The sequence below is a fragment of the Phaenicophaeus curvirostris genome, chromosome 12 (genome assembly GCF_032191515.1).
Source record: "Phaenicophaeus curvirostris isolate KB17595 chromosome 12, BPBGC_Pcur_1.0, whole genome shotgun sequence".
Classification (NCBI taxonomy): domain Eukaryota; kingdom Metazoa; phylum Chordata; class Aves; order Cuculiformes; family Cuculidae; genus Phaenicophaeus; species Phaenicophaeus curvirostris.
The window spans coordinates 7,104,614-7,122,667 of record NC_091403.1 but is presented as its reverse complement, the minus strand read 5'-3'; the positions used below and the strand labels follow the sequence as shown (position 1 = coordinate 7,122,667).

The window sequence follows — 18,054 nt, the reverse complement described above, 5'->3', positions numbered from 1 at the left end:
TTTATTGAGCTTAGCTGTTTCTTTATAAACCCTTTTTGGTTACATAACTGGGTGTCCACGAGGGTATCTACAGTGTATTATTGGTTAAAGGTAGCTGTCCATAAGGCTATTACTAACATATTATTGGCTAAACTACTGCACATGCTAAGAAACCAAGTTATACTAAAATTAACTATGTTGATAGTTCTCTTTAATTGCTTTGCTTTCAGCTGGTGCTTGTTCCCACTGAACTAGCTGCTGCATTCCTCCCAGCTGGCCCCTGTTTATCTTTCGGCTCTCTGTTTCACGGCCTTGTTAGAGTTGTTCAGTATTAAACAATCTCACAGCATCCAGGCCTTGTTCTCTGCAGAGTGTCCCAACACTGGATGATCTGTAAGGTCCCTTCCAACCCAGACTATTCTGTGATTCTATGAAGTATGTTCTATCAGGTCTATAGCATGTTCTATCAAGGCAGGGAAGGAGGGGGTGGACCTGGACGATCTTTAATGCCCCTTGCACCCCAGCCCGCTCTGCGGTCCCGTGTGTCACGCCGCGTGCCCAGCCCGGCTCGGCCGCTCGGTTCCGCAGGTGCCCCGGGCTCCGTCCCGGCTCCGGCCCCCCCGGCCCCTTTAAGCCGCGGCCGCGGGCGGCGCCGGGGCGGCCGCGGGGCCGGCGCTGCCATGGCCACCCCGCTGTCCTCCACGCCCGTCGGCGGCCGCTCGCTCGCTTCGCCGCTGAGCCCGGCGCGGCTGAGCCGGCTGCAGGAGAAGGAGGAGCTGCGGGAGCTGAACGACCGCCTGGCCGCCTACATCGAGCGGGTGCGGGCGCTGGAGGCCGACAAGGCGGCGCTGCGGCAGCGCCTGGCCGAGCGGCGGGAGAGCGGCGAGCGGGAGCTGGGCAGCCTGCGGGGCCGCTACGAGAGCGAGCTGGCCGACGCCCGCCGCGCGCTGGACGACGTCGCCATCGAGCGGGCCGCGCTGCAGGTGGAGCTGGGCAAGCTCGGCGAGGAGCACCGGCAGCTGCGGGGCAGGTGGGAGCCGCGGGGCTCGGGGGGCGCCCGGGGCTTCCCCGGGCTCGGCGTGCTGGGAACCGACAGGGCCCCTCGCCACGAGAAGGATGCTGAGGGGCTGGAGCGAGTCCAGAGGGAGCGACGGAGCTGGGGAAGGGGCTGCAGTATAAGTCTTATGGGGAGCGGCTGAGAGAGCTGGGGGTGTTTAGCCTGGAGAAGAGGAGGCTGAGGGGAGACCTCATTGCTCTCTACAACTGCCTGAAAGGAGGGTGTGGAGAGGAGGGTGCTGGCCTCTTCTCCCAGGTGACAGGGGACAGGACAAGAGGGAATGGCCTCAAGCTCTGCCAGGGGAGGTTTAGGCTGGACATTAAGAAAAAAAAATTTCACAGAAAGGGTCATTGGGCACTGGCAGAGGCTGCCCAGGGAGGGGGTTGATTCACCTTCCCTGCAGGTGTTTAAGGCACGGGTGGACAAGGCGCTAAGGGACATGGTTTAGTGTTTGATAGGAATGGTTGGACTCGATGATCCGGTGGGTCTCTTCCAACCTGGTGATTCTATGATTGTGATTCTGTGACTGGGTTTGCCACCACACCTGTGTTTATAAACACTCAAGAAGCTGTGAGGCTAAAAAGTATCTAGAAAGTTACGAGAGTAAGGGAAGGAGTCTTTGTACTAGTTGGCTTGTATCTTTAGAGGGGTTTTTAGCTCGGGTGTTGCCTGGAGGGCAGTGCATGGAGAAGGCAGTCCTGCCAACAGTAGAGCTTACCTCGTCCAGGCTGGTACTGCACAGAAATCGTCCTAGAGGTTTTTAGGCCTTGAATTACATGCTACTGTTTCAGGCTTGACTTTCTTGCAAACTATGTATCCTGAGCCTAGAATCATCGTGTTGTCTAGTCTCACCACGCCTGGAACAGAGGAGTGGCACAATGTGAGTGCAATCAAATCCTACTGAAGGAGGGGAGAAGGTGTGTACTGAAGGGGAGGGAACAAGTATCCAATCCCAGCGAGCTTCATTTTTGGATATATACTGGATGTTAGCATCCCTAGTTACTTTAGTGTCCCATTTTACTGCTAAATCAATTACAGACTTGTAATTATTTGAGTGTCCACAGGCCTCCTAAATCTTGTTATAAATCTGTATCATAGCAACTTAAAGCACCAGGTTTTTTCTTTGCACACTTGTATGGAGTAAATACTGTCCCCTCGTAGGCTCAGTGGGACTTAAGTAGCTGTTCTCCTTGGGAATGAAACATGGTTTTAGTCTAAGCTTCTGTTTTCAGCTGCTTAGAAGTTCTTGGGCTTGTCTCATTCATGCTGGGTTTTGGCTCATGGATCTGTTTCATAAATCTAAGCAGCCACTTCAGTGGACAGTGAGGAGCGGGGTGAAGCCAATTCTAAAACCTTTTTGCTGCTCTTTGTGTTTGTATAACTCTGGCTTTGTTTATGAAGCCTTAGGCTTAGTGGGTATGGAATCCTCTGGACTGAGGTGTTTTTTTTTTCTTTATAGTAATTAGGCCTTAGAAGTGGTTAACTTTACAGCCCAACAGAAATGATACAGCATACATGCTGCTTTAAGAAAAGGCAGACTGAAGTCCTAATATTAATGAGTGTTTTTTATCTGGGCTGCCTTACTGCACATGTCTCCAATGACTTGGAACAAACTACTTTGAGGGTATCGTGCCCTTTATATATACACCCTTTAAATAACCTGGAACTCTTGTAGGATGGAATGTCACCAGATACTTTCCCAACAGCATTAACCATTGGGTCTTATTAATCACTGGTAAAGAGACCGTAAGCTTCAGCAACAGTAAAGTATGCTTGCATTTTATCTTTTGTCTTACTGTTTAAGCAGTGGCTATTGGAAGTAGGCCAGAGACGTTTGGGGAGGAGGAGCTGTGGATAAGCATATCAGTTAAATTCAGAGCCTGAGGGAGGTCAAAGCAACTACAGTAGCACAGCAGAGAAAGATGAGACCAGTTTCTTTCTGCACAAGTGAGTATAGACTTGCGTTTTGCTACTGAACCTGACATATACGGTGTAGTAAGCAGAAACTCTTAAGAATTAATTCTGCAAGCGCTGTTCATGTTCTTCAGTCTTGACAAACTGGAGTCTGTTTCAAAGGTACTTGAACTCTTTCGGTAAAATTATTTAAGTTCTCCAGGTCAAGCATATGTGACACCCTGATTTATAAGTAAAGATACTGGCAGTGCCTCAAAGTTAGTAGTCAGTAAGCAACATTTAGTTCTGGAGGTTGCTATACATTGTATACATGGTATGTAGCTGTCACTTCTTACTGCACAGTAATGTAAAGTGGTGTTCTGAACCCCAAACTTGGCTTAAAAGGATGATAAAGGCTCTTGTTAAAGCTGGGCTTGTTCAATTGGTGTTCTTAAAGATGAAATTACTCACTTCAGGGTTCTCTGAAAAGAATACTTGTCAGGAAAGAATATAGGAAACCTGAGCCTGGTTGTTGGATGCCTGTGTCAGGATAGCTGACCACCAAACCACAGAGTTAAAACAGATACTAATGGAACTTCACTGGTGCAAAAACTTTGATTACAGAGTGAAATTTATATTATTGTAGGATAAAACAGCCAATATTGTTGTTAGTGTTGCTGATGTACTTACTAATATCATAACTAATACTCACAAAAGTAGTGGCTCCTAGTAGAGATACCAAAATGAAGGCGCCTAATTAATACCTAGAAAAGAAAGAAACCTGTAAATGCTAAAAAAGCCCCACAATGCATTATCTTGTTTTTCATTGTTACCCCACGAGAGTTACTTTTTTCCTAGAGTCTGAGTAAAGAATAAATAACCTTTGCTAGCAAAACATTTAGTTTTGCATCAAGGTCATGAAGTATGAGGACATGGTCAACAAACGTATGAGTAGCAGGGCTAGAAAAGGCCTTGAGCCAAGAACCTGATGTAGCTGCACACCCCTGGTATAGGCTGGTATAGGAACCAACTGTTGGGCAGGTATTTGCCTAACCCTTTCACTTAAATCCCAGATGATGAAGATTCCAGAATATACCCCCCCAGGCAACATGCTTCAGTGAACTACTGTTAGTTTCCTCTCCCTAACATCTAACCCAGATATTCCTTGCTGCAATTTAAGCCTGCAACTTCCTGCCTTTTCCACAACAGGCATGGAAAACAGATTCCCTTCCTCTATGCTGCAGTCTTTCGTGTATGTAAAGACAGTTATGTCTCCTGTTGCTTTTTCTCTTCTCTAGACTAAACAACCCTTACTTTTTTCTGATCTTTCCTTGCAGTCTAAGCTTTCTAGAGCTGATCACTCCTGCAGAATGACTTTGGACTTTCTCCAACTGGTCTGCTCAGTTATCAACTGGAAAATTCATTGTATGAATTATCACAACTTAGCCACTTGGCAGAACAGATTTTGCTAAAATAAACTGAACACTTCATTCTTTGCACTTTCAAATCTGAATTTTGAGCAGGGAGTCAGACAGTGGTCAGGCCACTGCAAGGATTTTGGTTGCTAAAGCAGTGTGGGAAATTAGCACTCCATTCTGTGACAGGAACCCACTGTGGGCCCAGCACTTCTCTTCTGTGGTGCCAAGTAAAATTGGCAACTTAAACAACTGCATTGGCCATACAGGTGGTACCTATGGGCTCTGTACCTTGGTATTTGTGTAAGGAAACGGTACTTTTCTGAAGGCAAAGTTGCTTGTGCTCTGTAATGCCATGAGGTAAAGGAGGGAAGAGGGCGTGACTCTTCCTGAGGGAGAAGTCTCTTGCAAGGGTGCTGTGAGGGAACGGTGGTTGCTGTAGGGGCTCACTGTCCTGTGGCAGGAGCTGAGGGGCTGCGGGGGCAAAGCCCAGTTGTGGATGTGTGGCTGACGAGGCGCGCTCACCAGAGCTGGGCCAGCAACCTCCTGTGGACAAACCCTTCCTGGGCAGGAAGGTTGCAGGGGAAGAGGAATGACAGCTCCTGGCAGCTAGAGCTGGCTTCTCCCTCTGGAGGGAGGGGGTGCTTTGCCCCAACTTGTGACCAGCATCGCCTGCAGCTCTGCCTCAGGAATTCAGGCCTAGAGCTGCGCACAGCCAGGCTGGCTGCCTCAAGGCACTGCAGGGCCTCCCCTGGGCTGGAGGCATCATCCATGGCAGCTCTCTCCTGGTGAGAAGGGTGGGGGGGCTCTAGGCCGCACCAGTGGCGCATTTCAATATCCAACAGGCACTTTTCCAGGAAGCTGGTGGTGGCCTTTTCTGCTGAAAGGAGGGATCTGTGTGAGCAACTTGTTCAGAAGCAGCAGGTCACTGGTCTGCTGAGCTTTGAGGGTGAGTGATCCCTCTCTGTGGAGACAGCAGCCTGTGCCATCCCTTCCCTGTCTGGCTGTAATGCTGTGGAAAATAGCCAGCTTGTGTGTAGGATTCACACAAAGCAAGCTGGAAACTGGGTCAGAAATCTTTCTGGTTAAACAAATTACACTTGTCTGAGGGGCCTGTCTGGTTTGTTTCTTAGAGCCCATCCTGTGCTCTCACAAGGGTTAATTAACCTCTCTTCTGTTTCAGTTCTGCCACAGACCCCTGTGAAGGTAAACACATTAAAAGCAAACTTTCTCCCTTACCAGCTGCAACTTATTGAGTATAAAACTTTCACCTGCAGGAATTCAAAAAAGGAAGCTGATTTAAACCTGGCCCAGGCTCGAGTGAGAGATCTTGATGCTCAGCTGAATGCAAAGGAAGCTGACTTAGCAACAGTTTTGAGTGAGAAACGAAGTTTGGAGAATGACCTTCATGAATTAAAGGATCAAGTAGTCACTGTAAGACTTGTTCCTGGAATTTTAACTTTGCTTTTGTTCTTGGAGCTTTTGTTTGTTTTTCTGTAACTAATTACTGAGATTTTAAAGCAGGGAAAGACAGTTATCTGGCAATGACAGGTGGGCAGAAACATTTCTGCAGTCTTGCTGAATGCAAGTGCTACTGATAGCTGGTCTGTTAAACCTTCTGTCTGTGGTAGGTACCTTTAATTCTGTTCTATGATGACAATATGTAGTGTTTCTTGTTCTAAGGACAAAGTAAGCTGAAATGTGTTGTACTGTTATAGCCCCTGTAGCATTCTTTAAGGTGTCAGCAAATTAAGCGTTCGATGGGCCCCACTTTGCTATGCTTAAATCTTGGCAGAACAAGTAAATTTTGACTACTTTTTTTGTATGAGAATGAACTCTGCTTGAGTTGCTACTCTGTCAATGCATTTCTAAGAGTGTAGCTGTTGTAGTTTCATGCTTTAATGTGATCATTGAATAAGTTAATTTAAAAAAAAAAAAAACAAATAAAAACCTTCAGCTTAAAAACCCCTATATGTATATCATTGAATCAGCACCCTCCAACACTGAAAGTGTATAATAGTATGTCAGCTTAACATAGTTAAGCTATATTTGGAGGATCTCGCTTGTTAAAGAATTAAAACAAATGATATTTGAAGTTAACGAAAAGTTTGAAATACTTAGTGTAGCGAATGGGAGGAATCTATATGGGTGGTACAATTGATTCATAACAAGTCTACTTTGAGGAGTCAGACTTAGCTGGTGGGATTAAGGGCTGCTCTAAGTTTGCCTTGTGGGAAACCTGGTCTACATAACAATTACAAGTTCTTTCTATTGCCAATATGCTGGATCCCACTGAAATAAGAACTTAAACAGAGTAACCAGCTTCACTTAAGTAGTGTGTTTTGATTGCTGTTGGTATGAGGTTAAATGACCTGTAATAAGTTGACTGTCTTAGCTTGGAAAATGACCTCTTAATTTTGATTACCCTGATGTCTGTATGTTCTAGCTGCAGCTTTCACTGGAAGATACCAAAAAGCACCTCCATAGTGAAATGTTGAGGAGAGTGGACCTGGAAAATCATATGAAAACCCTGCAGGAACAAATGACGTTCCAGAGGCGCCTTCATGAAGATGTATGTTTTAGCTTATTAAAAAGGAATTTTTTAGGTGTCCATGATCCCTGGATGCACTTAAAAGCAATGTTAACATGTGCTTTATCCTTAAAGTAACTAACTGAGTCAACCTATGACAGTCCACAAGTCAATAAAATCCACCTAACTAGGAGGACATTGAGAAAGTACACAATCTCATGTTAACTAGCACAGTACCAATAGGTACCTGGAATATGATATCATTTTCTCAGGCTGCTCTTCTGAAGGTAACTACAATCCCAGTATACTACTTTGTGTAACTGAAGGTGCATATATAACAGTTAGTTAAATGATTCCAGATGTTTGCTAGAAGCCCGAAATAATCAAAGAAGTTAAATCTCCTTTAATAAGCAACTTCTGTTCTCCACTTCCTTAACACTTATCAAAAGTGTCTGGAAACCTTCGTGTGAGAAATCAGTATATAGAACTGAAAAACATGTGAATGTAAACCAGCTTCCTTCTGACTGGAAGAAATCCCAAAGCGTGTGGTTTAAGTGATAGAGAATTCTAGTTCCTCTAACCACTACTTTTATGTTTTGAATAAGACAATAATAGGTAAAGTAACAGCACTTCAACTGAAGTGTATATGCATGTGCTGTAAGTAAAGAAAAGCAGACAAATCCATCTAGTTCAAAGAATTAGTCTGAAAATAAAATACAAACTGCTGCATTGATCAGTTTTAGTGGTGTTGGCAGTGAGGAAGCGAAACAACCAGCACAGCTAGCAAGGTGGAAGTACCTGAACTAATGGATGAATGTCTAAGATCTGAATATAGAATTACCATGCAGTCAATAAATCTGCTTCAATATTGCATGACTTGCTAAGCTGGTACAGTAAGTACAGTTTCAAATCAAACTGTATTGGATTGCTTTTTCTCTGAGAAATTTCATCTTCTCCTAGGAGCTCAAGGAGACAAAGAGAGTCCATGAGGACACAATAGCGGAAATAGAATCTGGTCGTCAGAGAGAATTTGAGAGTAAGCTCTTGGATGCTCTGCAGGGGCTCAGAAAACAGCAGGAGGAACAAATCCAAGGATACAAAGAGGAGCTGGAGCGAACGTTCAATGCGAAAGTGAGTCTGTAAAGATGCTAATAAAACAAAGCTTGAGTTCTCTGCACCTTGATATGATTAAAGTCACACTAGCATAAATGGCTTACTTGCATTCAGCACAGAGCTGCTTGGCGTAAGTTATGGGCTTTTGAAGCAGTGTCAAATTTTAGAATAGAACTTCTATAAATACTTGGTCCCAATCAAAACTGGTTCAAGCATAAAACTGTCCCTTTGGGGAGCAATTAGAAATGGCTAACATAATAAAGTTGATCATAATTCTGACTTCTGAAAAATCTGAGAGCTTGTCTGAACAAATTCAGGACTAAGGTGTGCTGTGTTTTAAGCAGTTTCAGTATTATTGAATGAAACTTGATCTACTGATAAGTTTTACTAAAATGCATGAAACTAGTTATTCATACAGTTGTACAAGTGCACTTTTAAGTCTATGACTGCAAATACCCCCTTCCAGCTGCTTGTACTGGATAAAGGGGAGAGGGTGGCTATGGAGGTAGCTTGACAGTTTGCCTTCCAGAATTGGTCCAACACCTCTTTCCAGCATTAACCACATATGCAGGAAAATCTAATACTTTAGGCTTATAATCTTGGTAGGTAAGATCCCAGGGGTTCTAGGCTGGTTGCAGTGTATGGTATTGTTTTCTTAAGCCTTGTTTAATATTCAGTGCAGAATCATTTGATCCGATACTTTTCTCAGCAAGTACATGTGTTGATTTCTTCCTGGTTCTTCTGGTTTTCTCTGTGCTCCAACTTATATGCCAACTTGGTGAATTCCTTTGGATGCTTCTGTCCAGGTTTCCACTAGAAATTCTGTGTGCCTCTTGTAGGAGGATGGGTCTACTTAATCCTTTCTTGGAACATCTCAAGATTCAATTGTTGTACAAATAGCTTAGTGCTGCCTACAGTGATGCAGGAACTGTTAGTAATAGAACTTTTGGGGAAGATGAACAGTTTAGGCACACCTAATGTCCTGTAGCCCCATGCTTTGACAAGGAGCTTCTAAACATATTCTCTGTTCTTTTGGAGAATCCATTTACTTCATATCCATACAAAGTCCTCATGCATCTGTAGCTGAAATATCCTAAATCGGCAATTTTCATTACTGCTGACTTTTTCTGACATGAATGTCAAACTTGTGTAAACTTCCCTGGAAAGCAATGAAAAACTTACTGACTTGGACTTTATTGGTATCTGTACACTTAAGCAAAACATAACTATTTCCAGATGTAACAGCTGGAAATCACTTGGGTTTCCTTCCTTATTTAAAATACATGGTCATAAGCAACTCATTACTAATGGTGACTTATCCATAGATGGAGAATGCCCAGCTATCTGCAGCAAGAAATAGTGAGTTTGCCAATGCTGTTCAAGAGGAGCTGAGAGAAACAAAGCAGAGAGCTGATACTCTGACATCTCAGATTAATCAATATCAAAGCCAGGTACTCTCTTTCTTTGTATATTCCTAGAATTATTTTAATTTAGATACACAATTAAAAATATTAATCTCTCCTCTCTGATCTTCAGTTATGTTTGAACGGATTTTTTTTCTCTTAACTTTAGATTGTTACTTTGGAGAGCAGAGTAAGGGAGCTACAGGAAAAGCTGGATTATGATAGAGATCTCCATCGAAGACGTATGACTGAAAAAGAGAAAGAAATGACACAAGCCCAACAGCTGGCACAAGCACAGTTGGAAGAATATGAGCATCTTTTAGATGTGAAACTGGCACTAGATCTGGAAATAAATGCCTACAGGAAGATGCTGGAAGGAGAGGAGCAGAGGTAGGCTATGACAAGATTCTTGTATGAGGTCTTGCTTCATCAAGATCTCTACACTGATTAACTTCAGAATGTGGAGGAGGCAAGAAATATTAAGTATGTGATTGGTGCCATAATTTTTCTTGAAGCCATAGCCTGTAGATGGTACTTATATACAATGTCTACCACATGGCAGAGTAAGGTGAATTAAGTTGAAAAACCCATCTGGAAAAGAAAAAGGTCTATTAGACATCCCTTCCTAGGATCAATCTTTCTCAAAGCTTTGTGCTGTGTTCTAGAGATAAATCAAAAGGCAGTGCTCAAGTTTCATGAATGAAACTGGGAAACTGTATCAGCTCTCAGCTATGCAGATACTGACTGGTTGAGAATAACATTAACTCACACACTTTAAGAAGCATCAAAAACTTAAACTACTTCCACTAAGGACTGTCTGTAGAGACTTTAAAGGAATACTTATTGCAGTTGGGAAACTTTTCTTATCAAGATAAGCTTGCTTTGTACCCTAGGGCTGGGGCCATCTTCCAAACTTAACAAGCTACTTAGGTACTCTTGCCAGTAAAAATAAAATCTTATGCAAGCTTTCAATGAAGTCTTGAATAAAAGAAGCTGTTGGGCTTGGCTGTAGTGAGAAGAAATAAGCATCAGATATTCAAGCGAATGCGAATGTTATCTAACTCCCTTCTAGGCTAAAGCTGTCACCCAGTCAGTCTTCACATAGCGCTGCAACTCAAGAAGCAAGTCAAGGGAGACGGTTCCTGCATGGGAGGAAAAGGAAAATTAAAGAAGTGAAAAAGAGAGGACATAGAGCTGGATTTAAGTCTGTTGATTATACTTCATCTTCTGGAAATGTATCTATTGAAGAAATTGATCCAGATGGGAAATTTGTCAGGCTTAAAAACAACTCTGATCAGGTACTTACGTTCACTCAGGTCTGCATGGCCTTCCTTGCAAAGCATGACTGCTCGTGAACAGACTTGTAACTCGGTGAGAGTTTACAACAAGTGAGAATGAAGAGATGAGGGAAGAGTACTGCCAAACTAAATACAAAGTGAGAACTTCTCAGTTAACCTGGCTGCTGTCAAGAGAAGACTAGAGACTGGTTGGTGCCCCTCCCCTGCCATACTGCAGGTGTTTTGTTCGCAGGGATGTCTGGAAGGTGCTTTCAAGGGGACGTGCACTGGGTTCTATAATGCAGCAAATGTAACACTTTCAGTTGTTTCTTATCAGTTTCAGGCCAGCACTATTAGAAGTACTGCTTATCCTTGAACTAAGGTGTTTAGCACTTGGGATAACAACAGCTTCTTATTACTTAGAAATGCTTAAAACACCTAAAAGGGTGAATAGATCTGACAGTATCTAATCTATATTGAAGATTTATCTGGCCAATTAGATAATTCTTGGACTAGTTTAGTCTACAAATTAGAATTAATCCTCAGAGCTCCAAAACTTGTGGCTGGTAGCTTAGCCAATTCAGCCTTAGCTGCCTTCCAACTTCACAGGCCGCTATCTGTTCTGTGGCCCAAGTTCATAGCTGGGCATGACCAACACAACTTAACAGAATCTCCCAGTAAAGAGCAGAAGGCAAGAATAGTTGTGCCTAAACTTGTGAGACTAGGATTAATTCTAAGGAAGTAATGAGAGAAGTCATTGGAAGGCTTTAATGGAAACTTGAAGGCTTCCTCAAAACTGACCCCTGAGTTTGGAAAGAACCTTGCACTTGTTTGTTATGGTGATGGTCTGTAATGCTGAGAGAAATTTCTCATCCCACAGGATCAACCACTACATGGATGTGTGTTAAAAAGACATCTCGAAACAGTCTCAGATGTAACGTACAAATTTCCTTCACAGTTCATTCTTCAGGCGGGCCAAGTAGTTACAGTAAGTAGCAGTTTTGTAAAACTTACTCAGAGCTCTGTTCTTGTTATGTTAGATGGCAACAGAGATTAATGTAATACGGAAAACTAAATTAATACTGCAAGTGCCTCAAGAACTTTATGTGGAGAGAAGATGGAGGAAATCCTTACAACTTGATCGGAAATGCCAGTTAAATTTTATTTAAAGCTAGATCTTTCATTGAACTTGGGATCATACCAGATTGTGATGTGTTGTTATTATGAACAGAATCAATACATTCTAGCTTATTCTTAAGGTTCCCCACACTCCTGTGATATCACAGAAGTTGTGCAATTTCACTGTTACTAAAAGCTTTACTCCACTACAGTTCAGTGATGCTGAGCTCGCAGTTGATTAGTACTAAGCTAAATATTGGCTCTGAAGTTCTACTTGAAGTATATTTAGGTAGTGCCTAATTCTGCACTCCAAAGTCTGTACAAGCTTGCTCAAGAAATCTGTGAGTGACCCCAGGCTAGAAGCTATCTTGTATACACAAACTGCTGCCGTGAGTACATCTAACTGTGGCCTGGCTCTGTGACTCAAACAGTATGCATGTCCAAGCAAGGCTACCTCTGTATCAGGTGGAAGCTGTTAATAGCCTTTTCTGCACTAACTGCTTTACAGTCTTCAGTTAAAAAGAACTACCACCATTCTTGGTAGTCCTGATAAGAACTAACCTGCCAGGATCACAGCAGTTCAGCTTCTGTTACTGGGCATCTTTGGTATGGGTGTACTTAAGAGTGCATGTATTGGATTGAATCCTAATCTGACTACATATAAGATTCTTTAGAAGCTCACTCTAAATCTGTTGCAGATCTGGGGTGCAGCTGCTGGTGTAAGCCCAGGTCCTAGTGATCTGGTCTGGAAGTCTCAGACGTCTTGGGGAACTGGGGATAAGATTGGTGTTACGCTTATCACAGATGATGGTGAGGTAAGTGAGATAGTAAATGGCTTCTGCTGTCCTAATACTAAACTTGCTTGATGTGCTTAATTCTTGAGGGTTGTGGTGGCAATTCAACTGTATTCTAGAAACTCGCAGAGAGAAAGATAATGCATGTACCCAGAGAAGAAGGAAGTGGTGAGGAAGAAGATGATTACGAAGAAATAACTGGAAGTGAAATGGAGTTTCCATCTCGGGTAAGCTGCCTGAAGTTTAAATACACGCTATTAACAAAATCAGTCAATGGCCCTTTCTTTTTATTTCTGTGTTAAAATACTTCCCCAAGTACTATCCATGTCCTACAACTCTTAACATTTTTCTTGATGTCAGACCAAAAGAAGAAGAAAAAAGAAATGTTGCATGGTTTCATGATAGTGGTTCCTGTGAGTATTCTTAAGCAGGTGAGATGGTGAGAATCACATTTGTCATTTCATAGAACTTGCTTCATTATTAGTGCTGCAGTCTCTTGTCCCACAGAAGATGTAGCTTGCATGGCTTTGCATCAGATGTGGAATTGATGTTTTGCTTATATAATCAAATGATCATGATCAAATGAACATGATCAAATAATAACATTTATCGTTTGTCTCTTAGTACTGACACTGAAAAATACTAGCTTTAATGTCTGTTTCATCTAAGCATCTGACTGAGTAAACTTAAAAGCTGTTAACCTAAGGACAGAATACAAACACTAATTGGACGTATCTTGCTTCTGTGGGTTGAAGTGACTTATTTGACACTCCATAGTGTCCCTGACCCGCTCATAAGGTAACTTGAATTCACACTGAAGAAACCTAGTATTTCCATTCAAAAGTATTTCAGGCTTTTGCCTGAAATCAAAGTTTTTAGTATATTGATGGTTAAGTTCCTCTTAAATTCAAGCATGAGTTTGAGGCATTTCTGTTCCAGCTCTTTTTCAGGAACTATCTTTTCTTCCTTTTTCTGTAATAGTCAAAAAATAAGAATCTCAGCCTTAGATCAGTTGTAAATACTCCAATACTTTTCAACTGGAACTTCAGCAGGATGGAGATCGTATGAATGAAGTTAACATAGTCAAACAGAATAAGCATATTTTGTCTTTGCTATGCTTATAACCCTTGGGCTACAACTTGCTTGCAGTAATGCCCTGTGAGGGAGTCTCGAGCCACACCAAATGGCATTTTACTGCCCCTATTACAAGTCTGAACTTCCACATATTGGGTGCTGCTCATGTACTATTGATGTACTAGTAGTCAGGTATCTTTAATTGCCGAAGTAGTCTAAAACTGAATTAGTACAAGGGCTTTGTTCAGTTTAATTATGAACTTACCAGACTCCTGAGTCGGTTTCTTTCTTTACTTGAAAGAGCACCAAGTCTGCTTTTGTTAGTACAAATGCCAAGACCCTAAGCATAAGGGGATGCCCAGCTGAAAACTCATTCTCTCCTTCTTCCTGGCACAGCATGTTGAGCTATCACAGCTCTTCCTAAAGCTGACCCATACACAGTTACAAGCAGGACTGGTATCTTATTGCACCAGGTTTTAAAACCACCGCTATTTTCTAGATATCTGCATAATACACCTGTCTGAACATTTAAAAGTACCTTAGTACTAACTTTCTAAAGAAATGTACCTAAGTTACTGCCTGTTCCTTGCCCTTCTCTCAAACAGAAAATCTGGGTAAATATCTTACTGTAATACCAAGAATGTTTATCAAACTCTCCTGACTCATATGCACATTCTTGTAGTATTTTCAGCCCTTCAGTGAAGGAGGGCGAGACCCTGCTGAAAACAGGGAAAGCTTTTATAATGCTATTCTGGCCTTTTGGGGTCCTGATGCACAGCATACATCAAAATGGTTGAAGTAACACCAGTGGAAGCTTTAGACTTACAAAGAGATTTACTGATACAAGCCTTTGTTCATGTTTGGAGTAAGGTTTGAGTTTTATTTTTAAGGCTCTTTATTCAAATAAACTAATAATATGGCTTGTTTGGCCATCAGTCATGGAAAGCAAAAGTAACTTTCTTCCTTAACACCTCTAATCTGTTTTATCAGTAACTTTACAATACAGTTGTGTGCCACCTCTGGGAAGAATCAATTCTCATGCTCCCACTCAAATAGTAATATCATTCCTGGCAAACTTTTGTCATTAATACTGCAGTGGTAGTACTGAAATACAGGCGGCTTAGCGAAAAACAGTTAACATCTTGCATGCAGTAAAAGAAAGCACGCTGTGTTTTAAAGGAACGCAGGGTTTCTGTAGGTTTTGCTCCTGCTTTTACTACTCTAACTCAGGTAGTGTGAATCTGCATGCCAGTTAAGTTTTGATGCCTCAGAACTGAGGTACTGATAGCTTGGTAGCCTTTTGTTCAGGCATCAGCTTAGGTACTGCATGGACTCAAGTTTATAAAAGCTTATTTTCTTTTTCATTCAATCTCAAACCATCTGGTCTAGTTAAGGTACCACCTCTCTTGAAAATTTGCTTTGCTTTATTAATAAGTCTACAAAATGCTAACACCCTCCCCTTATGAGGACCACGTCTGTAACTAGCAACAAATATTAAGTTTCTGCACATGCTAATTAGCCTAATGTCTTGATGTTTTTATCTCTGCAGCAAAATGAGGATCCTAGCTGTTCCGTCATGTAATGTGGACAAAGATAATCATCTGAAAACACTTCTTAATCCAGGTGATATAGGCTAGGTGTGTTTTGGTATCTTCTGCAAGATATGAAACTTGCAATCTCCCATCTGACCTCCTTGTAAGAAACATTGTCTATAACATCATGAAATTTCCTACCTTCTGATACTTGGACCCTGCCCTTGGACTCACTGACATAAAGAGCAGTAGAGTACAAGCTCCATGTCAAGTTAATTCTTTCTTTAACACAAGGATCTGATTTCCATGACCTGCTGAAACAGAGGAGGGTACAAGTTTACAAAACTCCTGAACATGTCCTAGAAGGATGCTAAATATTTGCTTCAGCTTTCTCAGTGTTCTGATATGGCTTCTCTAAACATGATTTCTGTTTCAAGCCTGAGTGGGAAACTACATGGACCAGATCACAACCTAGCTGGCAGCTTGAGCAAATCTGAACTGGGATGAAGTAAAACATTATGCTGAAGAGCGAGTGTCTGAAGTGTTTCCTGCTCAGATTCTGAAATATACGAAGCTGGTCAGATCACCTGCTAGGGAACTTCCTAGCATGAAATATTTTAAAATTAAAAGCAAGCTGTAAAAATTATTCCTGACTTTATTTAACAAGACTGTTTCTGTATTTTAGCACCTGGAAATCCACCAGTTTCAGTGTTCTATGTTCCTAGATACAGTGTACTGGAGCATAGCTGTGTCAACCTTAACTTGGACAGATCTATCCTGTAAATGTGAAAGAGCATCTCATTCCAACCAAGAAGGTACTGTAATTAGCAATATTAAGCACTCTATTTTAGTCCCAGCTTTCTAAGGGACTAGAAAAGCATGCTGAAATAAAAATCAAAACTAGAAAGCACCCACTGTAGTAAAAGGTGCATCAGCACTAACTGCTCTTAATCCTTATGTATGAGAACTCTGCGGTCTGCAGTACTACTTTGTGTATGTCTAAATGGGGCAGTTGGGGAATACTGTCCGTTGGCCAGTACATAATCTACTGTAACTTTAATACTCTGTCCATGTAAAGCCTGACCTCGTAACCCCCACAAACCAAGCAGACAGCCTCTGGGCCCACTGCATTTAATTATTCTTAGTCTCATTTTATGAAAATGCTTACTTGCTGGATCTATGGTAAAGAAAAGGCCTTGACTGAGCCACTTATGCTCTTTAAGAGAAGTGTAGCTTGAGGGGAGGTGACTAGCTGAAGAGAAAGGAGTGGATGAGATTGCTGACTTCTCCAAATGCTGGAATAGTTTTGACTGCCTCTTACCTTGCCAAAGTATTCAGAATTTAAGACCTGTTCTGTGTTGGGAAGCAGTTGCTAAAGTGAAGCTTTCCTTATATCAGTTTAAACTCTCAAGTTGTCTAAAAACTAGAGTTTGAAGACATCAACCAGTAGATACTGGTCTAATACTTGTATTTTAGCAGATCTCAATTCTTGTTGTACATTATGGTCTGCATAGAGATAGCTGCTGCTATAACCTTGCTATATTTATCTTGATTTGTTAAACTTTTGTAACAATTAAAGGTTATCCATGAACTTCACTATTTAGAGGTTAAATAATAAAGTCACATTTGTTCATTGATCTTACTTGAGTGCTTCAAAAGACTTCAAAGAAATAAAACTGAATTTAGGAAAGAATCCTTGCACGCTGAAGAAACCTTGATAAAAATGTATTACGTACATACACATGTGAGCACATGTAATTCTTTCCTCTAGGGAAGTCTGGTGGGGTGAAAGACTTCAATGCTTTTACTCTTACCTGCTCTGGAAAGATATGAGTGGTGAGACCTCTCTGATAGAGGGAGGAAATGCAAAAGCAGCTGTGACTCTCTAATTCTGTACACAGAATGTCACAGGTATTTTCATTCAAGAATGAGGCCAGGACATGTTACTTTCCCTATCGCTGCTCTAATAACTACTGGGTACTTGCTGATGAATTCTCTTCTTTACATAAGCAAGTCCAAATTCTGAGATGATGTGCCATAAGTGGCTGCAAAGAATAACCTTCTGCTTCTCTTATGAGCATTTTGCAAGCCACTGCCAGAGATGAGAGAAACCAGAACACCACGGTCTTTTACAGCAATTTAGAGACTCTTTGTTTCTTACGAGGAAAAGTTACTGCACCTATGCTACACATGAAATAGCGAATGCTGTTTCAGCTGGACTACAGAACCAAGTAGAGCTTGAAACTCTGAAACGGGATTCAAGCCTCTTTGCCCGTAAAGAGTTCAGTTCCCTTCTCATCATTCTGTCTGCTACAAAGAGCAATTGGCAAAATATTACATGTTCCTCTGGGGCTCCTGAATTCTGTGTTCACTACTCTGTTTGCTAAGGAAAGCAGGAAAAGGCCACCAGAAAACCAAATTAATTAGTTCTTCATTTTGATAGTACATAAGAGGCTCAAGGCCTGTACTTCATTTTGAGGCACTTTTGCATATTTTTAGTTATAGCGTGTCTGTCTTTTCTTCTCCACCTAGTCGTCTTTCTCTTTCCTCTCCAACCCTTTCAACTAAAGTAGATGTGTATTGACCTATCATTTGTTTGCAGTATCACCCATGATACTCACCTATTCATCTCAGTGGAGTTCTGCACAAACCCTGTGGAGTTAGCACCAGTTTGCACTTAGTTCAAAGGAATTATTCTCTTATCCTCCTGCTAGAAAAAAAATTTAACAGATGTTATAAATGCTACACAGTCAGAAGGACGAGAGCAAGATTATTAAAATTCCAGTGGCTGAGGTGTCACTTTGGCTTTATTTAATGCATTTTTTATGTAGCATTGTTTTCTTCATGGAAAGCTGATCGATTTAGCAA

The 18,054-nt window shown here is 41.8% G+C and overlaps 1 protein-coding gene across 3 annotated transcripts; it reads left to right on the top strand.

The window, feature by feature from the left end:
* Positions 1 to 643: 643 nt before the first annotated feature.
* Positions 644 to 16,826, top strand: LOC138725667 (lamin-B3-like). Of its 3 annotated transcripts, none has more exons than XM_069866797.1 (12): positions 644 to 1,009; positions 5,622 to 5,778; positions 6,791 to 6,916; positions 7,835 to 8,005; positions 9,313 to 9,438; positions 9,560 to 9,780; positions 10,463 to 10,688; positions 11,548 to 11,655; positions 12,485 to 12,601; positions 12,700 to 12,807; positions 12,941 to 12,993; positions 15,204 to 16,826. In XM_069866797.1, the coding sequence occupies exons 1-11, from the start codon at positions 660 to 662 to the stop codon at positions 12,980 to 12,982; spliced, it is 1,752 nt and encodes a 583-aa protein (XP_069722898.1). In that variant the 5' UTR covers positions 644 to 659; the 3' UTR covers positions 12,983 to 12,993; positions 15,204 to 16,826. The 3 variants fall into 3 exon arrangements, with proteins under 3 accessions (XP_069722898.1, XP_069722897.1, XP_069722899.1); XM_069866796.1 differs by having other exon boundaries at positions 12,941 to 13,019; XM_069866798.1 differs by lacking the exon at positions 12,941 to 12,993 and having other exon boundaries at positions 15,204 to 16,825.
* The last annotated feature ends 1,228 nt before the right edge of the window (positions 16,827 to 18,054 follow it).